This window comes from Narcine bancroftii, chromosome 9, assembly GCF_036971445.1.
Source record: "Narcine bancroftii isolate sNarBan1 chromosome 9, sNarBan1.hap1, whole genome shotgun sequence".
In the NCBI taxonomy this organism is placed as follows: domain Eukaryota; kingdom Metazoa; phylum Chordata; class Chondrichthyes; order Torpediniformes; family Narcinidae; genus Narcine; species Narcine bancroftii.
In genome coordinates this window covers 118,191,401-118,201,001 of record NC_091477.1, presented here as the reverse complement: position 1 = coordinate 118,201,001, position 9,601 = coordinate 118,191,401, and the positions used below count along the sequence as shown (strand labels likewise).

The window sequence follows — 9,601 nt, the reverse complement described above, 5'->3', positions numbered from 1 at the left end:
TTATTCTTAATAAGTTAGTTATGGGCTAATATAGGGTGACACTCAGGTCAGTACATTTACAGATACACCATTGAAAGTGTGTTCATTTTCAGTCAACATGTCTTGGAAAGACAAATCTAATGGATCTGAAGTGGATCTTAATTATTCATTACAGATACACCATTGAAAGTGTGTTCATTTTCAGTCAACATGTCTTGGAAAGACAAATCTAATGGATCTGAAGTGGATCTTAATTATTCAAGAACAATGGAGTGTTAGCTTTATTCAAAAACTGAAATATCAAAGTACTCAATAAGAACTGCTGAAGGAAGCCACCGGTTTTTAAACTAAGCCATTTAATCATCTTAATCAGAGATAAAGCCATGATGAATATGTAGTTGTTTTGAAAAGACCAGATGTTTGGTAGAAATAAAACTGATAGTCATGTGGTTTCCAAGAATTGGAACTGACCACGTTGATAATGTAGTTGTGATATAGAGAACTATATTATCAAATTTAGTTATTTTTGTATCAACTCTCAGAAGGCTCACACAGGATTTGGAACTTTGGGGAAGACAGGGTTGAATTACAGTAACCAGAATAGGTGCTGTTATGTGTTACGTCTAGAAGGGGGACAGAGAATAAGTAGATTTCAAAAGGGAAATTGCCTCTTTAAGAAAAAGGGAGCAGTTTCAGTTTGGAAAATCAGATTCCAAAATCTTCATTCAAAAGAAGATCTGATCTTGGGAAGACAAGACTGGTATTCTCCTTTTCACAAGAGGTACATTGGAGGCTCAGAAGATGATCAGTTCTATTTAAAGAATATCCCTCAAGACATCTCATCTTGTGAGTAAAGAGAAGCCTGATGTTTAAAAGAACTTTATAATTTTTTTCTGAATTGAAAATTTAAGACCTTCAAGAAAGACTAAAATTGAGCTGAAGTTTTAAAAATTGACTTTATTACACATACATATTTACATTTGTGCAATAATAGGATTACATTTAGAGTTAAGTTTAGAGATAAGTAAGAATTATGTTATTGATAGTTTAATAAAAGCCTTTACCCCTCCATAAATCTTCGACCACGAAGAAAAGAAGAAAGATATTTTGAATTTACCATCTGGTGAATTTTTCATTGCTATTTCTTTGTTAATGCTAACAAAGTCTCCTTAGACCCAAACAAAATTGAAAAGAGTTGTTAGTTCATAACATTATGCAGGCTAGGTCATTGGGTGTATAAGATGGAGATCGATAGATTCTTAATTAGCAATCCATTAAGGTTATGGGGAGAAGGCCAGGCAGTGGGGCTGAGTTGGAAGATGAAATGGTACGGAAGACTTGGTGGCCTGAATAGCCTATTTTTGTCCCTATGTCTTGTGTGCAAATGCCCTGTTCCTCATCTAGAAATGATATCCTTTTGTTTGAGACTCTTCCACTTGTTAAAAAAAACATCTGTCGTTTCCCCTCATCTTTCAGTAAGTGTGCACCTCATTTCACTGAACTGTTTTAACCCAGAACTTCTCTTGACAGAATTCTGGCAATCCACTTAACCTTCTTATCCATTACAGGCTACAGGGGGAAACAAAAATTCTTCCAGGCTTTGAAACCATTTTTTTTGTGGGTGAATTTCAAGTACGAGCCATTCTCACAAGACAAATAGAGTCTTCAAGGCATATTCTATCCAGAAACTTCCAGATTTTCCACAACGACACACAGTAGCAGAGACTACACATGAATATGGTAAGCGAATGCTTATTCAGCAAAAAGAACAAGGTATTAGACTGCTGGTGGACAATAGGCTCAGTTTGTGTAACACTCAAAGTACTGGAGGAGCTCAGTAGATCAGACAGCAATGGGCAGTCGACATAGAGGGATGAAAACTCTTCAGCAGGAATAACAAGGCAGATGCTCAAATCATAGGGTTGGGGTGGGGAGCCACAGCACATTTCACATTGTAACATAACTATTGCTTTATGGGTTTTGTTTTTGGGTAGTAAGTAGGAAGAAATCAAAACTTGGCTGTTTCGCACGGAAGGGACCCATAAACTTTGAGCAGAACCCCAGAGGGCAGAAAAAGGTTGAGAATGATGTTGCTGTGGTATCTTTTTATACCTTTATCCAAGTTTACTTCCCCACCTGGCTTCGTGGTATTAGCAAACTTCAATATATTGCACCTGGTCCCTTCAGATAAATCAAAGCTCCAGATGCTTCAAGTTCAAGTTCAAATTCAAGTTTTTTATCATTCATTCAATTGTACAACTGGACGAAACATTTGTTCCTTGATCCTCGACGCAAAAACATGCAAACATATAAACATACATAGCCCCATATTTACAACCAATTTATCTGCAGTACTTGCATTAAAACAATTAAATATTGTTAACTAAATAGTGGCGCCTCGGAGGGATTGTATGAGCAGTTCATTAGTCATTTGGCAGTATCACTGCCTGTGGGAAGAATCTGTTTCTCAGCTTGGTGCTTCCGGCTCTGATACTTCCCAATGAGAGTAGCTGAAAGATGGTGTGGTAGGGGTCCTCAATGATTCTTTGATCCTGGTAGATCACATCAGTGGCAGCGGGGGGTTGGGGGAGAGAAGGGAGACCATTTTTTTTCCTTCCGCTCCTATGAACCTGTGGATTGTAGCAGCTCCCAGTGTAAAATGACCTGCTTATCCCTTGATTCTGAATCCCTGTTCTTTAAGCAATCTTCATGTATTAATATGGAGAGACATGTGACGGCAGATACTGAAACATGGAGCAAAAACAAAATAACAGATGGAAGAACTCAAAGGGTTCTGTGGAGGGAGCTGGAGAGTTCACGTTTTAAGTCCAGAGCCTTGCTTTGAATCTGCACAGTATTTATTTTCCTTTCTCCTCTTCCTGCCATCAACTCTGTCCCTATCTCCCATGATCTGAGTGAAGCTGCTAAAGGACCAATTCCGCCCAGGTCACTCTTTTGTCATCCCCCTTCCAATGGGAAAAGCTACATGAGCTTGAAAACACAAAACTTTAAATTCAAAGGCAGTTTTTTCACTACTGTTAACAGACTTAAATGAACCTCATACTGTCCTGGCACTATTGTTATGGCTGTACAACCTGCTGTGCACGTTAACTTTTTTTAAAACACAAATTTGCTGGAGAACATCAGCAGGTCTTTATAGCAAAGACACAGAACCAACGTTTTGGGCCTGAGCCTTTCGAAGTTATGAGCAAAAAGCAGGCAGGTACCTGAATAAGTAAGAGGAGGGAAGGGGCATGAGGAGGAGCACAGGCCCACAGGCCAGATGTCATTGGTGAACATGGGTAGGAGGGCAGAAGATAAAAAGGCTGAGAAGTGATAGGGGAGAGACCTGCTCTCTTAATGGAAGGGGGCAGAGAGCTGGAGGAAAAAAAGAGAGGGAGATAAAGGAGGGGATTAATGAAAACGGGAGAAGTCAATGTTGACGCCATCTGATTGGAGAGTGCCCAGACAGAATAGTAGATGTTTTTCTTCCAATTTGTGGGTAGCCTTGGTTTGGAAGTGCATGAAGCCAGGGACAGATGTGTCGGTGTGGGAATGGGGCATAGAATAGAAATGGTTGGCCACAGAGAGCTCCCCAGCCCTGGCTGTCCATAGGCTGGAGACCCAATGTCACTGTGAACATGGGTAAAGCTCCTCAACACTTCATCCACCCCATTGAAATGACATTGGTGCTTCCTCATGTACCCATAATGAGCTCATTGACTTTATCCACTTTGCTCCCAACTTCCACCCTGACCTCAAATTCACTTGATCCATCTCTGGCAACATTCTCCCCTTTCTCAATCCCTCTGTCTCCATTTTGGGAGATAAACTCTCCAAACCCAGCAACTCCCGCACCTATCTCGACTACACCCTGTCCCCTGTAAGGATTCTATTCCTTTCTCTCAATTTCTCCATCTCTATCCCACTGTTTCCAGCATCAAGCCTTCCATGCCAGATTATCCAAGAAGTCTTCCTTCTCCAAAAAAGATGGCATCCCCATTACAGCCATCAACTCAGCCTCTACCCATATCTCCTCTCTTTCCTGCATATCTGCCCTGGCCCACTCTGCCCCCAAATGTAACAAGAACAGGATTTTCTACCATCCCACCAGCATCTTAATCCAGTATATTATTCTCAGCTTCCTACAATGTGATCGCACTACCAGACACATCTATCCCTTTCCTCCCCTCTCTACCTCCCACAGGAATGACTCCCTCCAAGACTCACTCATCTATTCATTCCTTCCTACTAGTCACCCCCCCCCCCCACCCCCCACTTGGTACCTTCCTCTGTGATTACAGGAAATGCCCCCACACCTCCTGCCTCACCATCATTCAGGACCTTCCATGTGAAGCAGCACTTCTCTTGTCAATCTGCAAAGGTCATCTACTGCATTCAGTGACCCCGTTGTGACCTCCTCTACATTGGAGAGACTGCATGCGGACTGGGAGATCACTTCATTGCAGGCATTCACTCTGCCCACTGCAATAACGGGGACCTCTCAGTGATTGACCATTTCAATTCTGTGCCCCATTCCCACACCAGCATGAACGTCCATGGTCTCATGCACTGCCACACCAAGACCACCCACAAATTGGAGGAACAACACCTCATCATCCATCTGGGCACTCTCCAAACAGATGGCATTAACATCAACCTCTCTGGTTTCTGCTAGACCACTCCCTGTTCTCCCTCTCTTCACTATCCCTTGGTCTCCATTTCTCCTGATCTCCACCCTTTCCCCTCTCCATTTAGAGCTATCCTTACCTCCTCCTGTTTTCTCATGTGCCATCCTTTCCTTACTCACCTTTTACCTTCTGCCTGTGGGTCTGTGCTTTTCCGCCTGCCGCTCACCCCCGCCCACCACCATTTTATTCAGGCACCTGCCTATATTTTGTTCATACCATGATGAAGGGCTCAAGCCTGAAACATTGGTTATGTATCTTTATCTTTGCTACATAAAGTACACAGTTTAACCTGGTTAGTTTCTCCAGTGTTGTTTTTTTCATTCCCCCACACTTACTTGACCTGCTTATTTGTTATTAGTGAATTATTTGTTGCACGAGTTGCCATGCCTGGATAGCAGTAAGATTCTCACTGTAGTTCAGCATGTGCCAATAAAACAAATGAATAAAATATTCAATTGATCAACATTGGAATGGCAGTCCAGTTACATGCAGGCACAGTGAAGCTTTATAACAATAAAATGGAAAATGGTATGTACAAGAGGCAGCATGGTTTGGGTAGAGGGCGGCACAGTTTGGGTAGGGGGCGGCACAGTATGGGTCGTGGTTAGCCCAACACCAGTGATCGGAACCAGTGTTTTAAGCTCTGTCTGTTTGCAGAGTTGGTACATTTATCCCCATGTCAGCCTCGATTTCCTCTGGGGGCTCTGGTTTCCTCCCACTGTTCAAATCGTACCGGGGATTGTAGGTCGATTAGGTGTAATTGAGTGGCATGGGCTCATGGGCCAAAATGACCCATTACCGTAAATTTAAAACAAAATTAAAAGTGTGTATATTTCATTCCACAAAATCATAGCTACTTCTTAAAAGCTATTAGCCATTCCCACTGTACATTGTGGGGCATTTTGTTGTGCCTGTATTGATTTGTGTCTTTTTTAAAATTTTCAGGCAGCAAACAACAGCTGTATGGACATCAATCCCCAACTAGAGAAGTATTACCTTCCAACTGTATACGGAATCCAGTTTATCTTCGGATTTCTAGGCAACTTTATTGTCATCCTGGTCTATTTATTCAGTCTGAAGGACTGGAAAAGTTGCAACATTTACCTTTTCAATCTTTCCATCTCAGACCTGCTATTCACTTGCACCCTTCCCTGGCTGGTACATTATTACAGCAACACCAATTGTCAAATTTACAAGCATCACTTCTGTATCATAAATAAATACATCCTCTACTTTAACATGTATGGAAGCATTCTGTTCCTCACCTGCATCAGTGTGGATCGGTATCACCTGGTACTGAATCCCTTGAAATTCCACTGGCTTCAAAAAAAGGTGAATGCTGTTTTGATTTGTATGAGTATCTGGGTGTTTGTTATAATTGAACTACTTCCTCTTGGTACTATTTTTAGTGGAGTTAACACCAATAATAGTAGGGACTGCATTTGTTCTGACTTTGCTAGTTCAGGAGAGGCCTTGGGGAATCTGATTTACAGCCTGTACCTCACCATTTTCGGATTTCTTGCACCTCTGTGTATCATGCTCTTTGTGTACAATAGAATTGTGCGCAGCTTGAAGAAAATGAAGCAAGAATCCAGAATCCCATTGAGAAAACCTTGTAGGATAGTTGTACTGGCCATCACAATTTTTATAGTGCTCTTGACCCCTTACCACATCATGCGTAATATCCGCATCATGTCGCGAATAGACGTGGTCGAAATGTCAGAATGCGACAAGTCAGTCGTGAAGGCCGTTTACACCATCACTCGGCCAGTGGCTTTCTTCAATTCAGTTATAAACCCTGTGTTCTACTTCATGTTGGGCGACAAATTTCAGGATCAAATTGTCAACCTGCTGCAAAAAATCTTCTTGAGAATGCCAGAGGCTGAAAATAAGAAGGAAAGTCATGCTGCCAAGGTCACAAACTCCATAGAAGGTTCAGACGAAATAGCTCTGTAATAAGACAACAATATTGATGGTCAACTGGAATAAATTGTTGCGCCAAGTGCATTTGACTTGTGTTGCTTCCTCAGCTTGATCTGCCATTCATCACGGGTCGCTGCCTTACAGCTTCAAGGATCCAGGGTTGATATCCTTCCTTGGAGCTGTCTGTGCGGCTGCCCAAATTTCCAAGTTTTCTTGACCTCCCTACATCACAAAAATTGTGTTAAGTGGGAAGGGCACAGAAAAGATTCACGAGGGTGTTACTGGGACCAGCAGGTTTGAATATTAAGAAAAGCATAGATAGATTGGGACTTTTATCCCTGGGGTGTCGGAGGCTGAGAAGTACAGTTAGACGCCTGTTATCTGGAATTCAAACAACCAGCAAAAACAAAATCGCAGAAAATAAATGGGCAAAAAATAAGTTTAAAATTGAGTATACAGGTATGTTTTTGGGAGATAAAATGGGAAAGGTTTGTTAGAGTAGATCACATAAAAACATTTAAAAACAGATCTTATTTAAAATATTGGAGCTCTGCCCCATCCTGGACATTTGGGGACCTCAGAGCTTTTGCAAGAGCTTTGAAGAGTGCTCAATAGACTTCACTAATGAATTGTTGTTTACAAAAGGCAACAGATGAAAGATCTTGCTGGAGCTGTAGATTGTCTGAAAGAGTACTTGTTGTTCTAGGAGGGTCAAGTGGTTTTGCAAGCAGAGAGAGTTAAACAGACTTTGTGTGTGTGTGTGTGTGTGTGTGTGTGTGTGTGTGTGTGTGTGTGTGTGTGTGTGTGTGTGTGTGTGTGTGTGTGTGTGTGTGTGTGTGTGTGTGTGTGTGTGTGTGTGTGAGAGAGAGAGAGAGAGAGATCAGTTCTGCAGTGTTACAGCCAGTAGACAGCAACTGGGACTGGAACAGGACAAGCTTGCAAGCTTGTAGAATGCCCCATTTTGAAAGACAGCCTAATCAAAGCCCTTATGGTTCATGCAAGAGGAGAGGACTGGCTGTCTAATGTTTCACTTGGAATAAGAGAAACAAAAAGGAACTCTGTAGTGACCTGAAAGAAAGGGGTTATCATCTGGAGAGCCCTTAAGGGGAAAGTTTCATCAGTAAGGCACTGGAGTGGCTGATGGAAGTACATCAATTGTGGATGTCCTGGAACAACAAATCTCTCTCTGAAACCTTCCTGAGTGGTAACCATTTACCTTTCAAGCACCAATACTTGTCAAACTTTATAAATGTTTAATTCTGTGTACCGTATAAGAATTTCCTGCAACCAGCGAACTTGGCAAATGAGAAGTGAGTTTGGACTGTGAACCAAAGAACTTTTCTGGACTTACACACACATTACATACACGTGCGCTTCGAATTAGAAGGGGGTTAAGTTAGGTTAAGTAAGTCAATAGTGATAAGTTAAAGTGTGATTCTATTTTCATGTTTAAAGATAATTAAAAGCAACTTTTGTTTAAGTAACCATTTGCCTTGGTGAATATCTATTACTGCTGGGTTTTGGGGTCCTGTGGGCTCATAACAAAAAAAAATTTAAATTCCTTCATAACTTCACCAGTAAATTCCTGCTTATTTCTCGGCATTTCACTTCTTTGAATTCAAGCTTCTGATGTTGTTTCCTGTTCCTAGCTTTCCCTTCAAAGAAAAGCACATAACCAGGTTACTGACAATTATTTCAAAATGGACCAGAAAGGTTATTTCTTTGGCTTTCTTTCTTCTTTACCTCTAACACTATTCCCCCACTTACTTTTTACCTTAACTGCATACTTCAGATGACCTTCTTGACAAGGTTTATCTTCTGAAAAAGGTCAATTGGGCACAAATCTCACTTTGTGAGTCGTTGCAGATCCATCGGCTAACTTAGGAGGCTCCTGCCAAGTTTTCACTCCCTTTTCATTGAAGTATGTTTTTATATCATTATAAACACACGTTTTAATTCCATCATCTCACATGAACTCTTTTAGTCTGTTATAGTCGCTGTTTATTTATTTTGATGTGCACCATTGGTCAAAGCACACAGCTTTAACATCCGCAAAATCCATATAAGACTGGTTCACAGCTTTCCTCAAAGTCCTGAATTTTTTGTCTATATGTCTCTGGAGCCAGTTCATAAGCCTTAAGCACAGCTTCTTTTCCTGGTACATAATCAGTTGCTGGATGGTGAGGGCAGAGTAAGGCTGCTGGGCCTTTCCTCTAATTACACTCTAAAACATGAGGGACCATTGGTTTCTTGCCATTTCAAACTCTCAGAAACTTTCTCAAAATGTTGAAAATACTTATCGATATTATCCTCAGTAAATGGAGGAACTAACTTCACTTCCTCAGTTGTCATAAAACTCTCTCGAGAACCAAGAGATTGATCTCCTTCTCTCTTATTTCTTCGTTCAAAATCTCTCTGTTTAATTGGCTTCCTCAGTTCTGCGAACTTCTAATTCTACATCAAACTGCCTCTGTTCCTTTTTTCCCCTCTAATTTAATTTTTTTCTATTTCTCTCTAGCTCATGTTATCAATTTTATATTTTTCTAACTCCATCTCTCTCAGCCATGATTGCTTCTCAAGAGATTTACTCTCAGGAAACTTTTTTAAAAACACATCAAAAATACCCTCTTTTACCTAATGGTCTATAATGCTTTGGATCTCAATTTTCCTCATCCCCACTTAATGGGGGTGATTACGGAGGAAACTCCGTAAGTTTCAACTCTTTTTAACAATAAGCAACAACTCCTCCTGTTTAAAGAAATCGCGAATCTTGAATAAGGGAAGGGATCAAAACATCTGGGAGCAACCCACCTAATCCTGATGTGCACACAGAGAACAGTCAAGGTCAGTATTGAACCTGGATTACAAGAGCGGGTAAATTGGGATCAATTTAAAATTTAGCCTTCAGGTTCATTTATGATGGTAATGCTTTCTTTTGCAAAGTATAGAATGAGGAATTAATTCTTCCTGATGTGGAAGAGCAGATCCATGGATGGATGCAGGTGGGG

General features: G+C 41.0%; 1 protein-coding gene across 2 annotated transcripts; it reads left to right on the top strand.

Annotated features, from left to right (window-relative positions):
- Window positions 1–524: 524 nt before the first annotated feature.
- Window positions 525–8,055, top strand: LOC138743078 (succinate receptor 1-like). Of its 2 annotated transcripts, XM_069897894.1 has the most exons (3): window positions 525–825; window positions 1,548–1,719; window positions 5,616–8,055. In XM_069897894.1, the coding sequence occupies exons 2-3, from the start codon at window positions 1,711–1,713 to the stop codon at window positions 6,624–6,626; spliced, it is 1,020 nt and encodes a 339-aa protein (XP_069753995.1). In that variant the 5' UTR covers window positions 525–825; window positions 1,548–1,710; the 3' UTR covers window positions 6,627–8,055. The 2 variants fall into 2 exon arrangements, with proteins under 2 accessions (XP_069753995.1, XP_069753996.1); XM_069897895.1 differs by lacking the exon at window positions 1,548–1,719.
- Window positions 8,056–9,601: the final 1,546 nt, after the last annotated feature.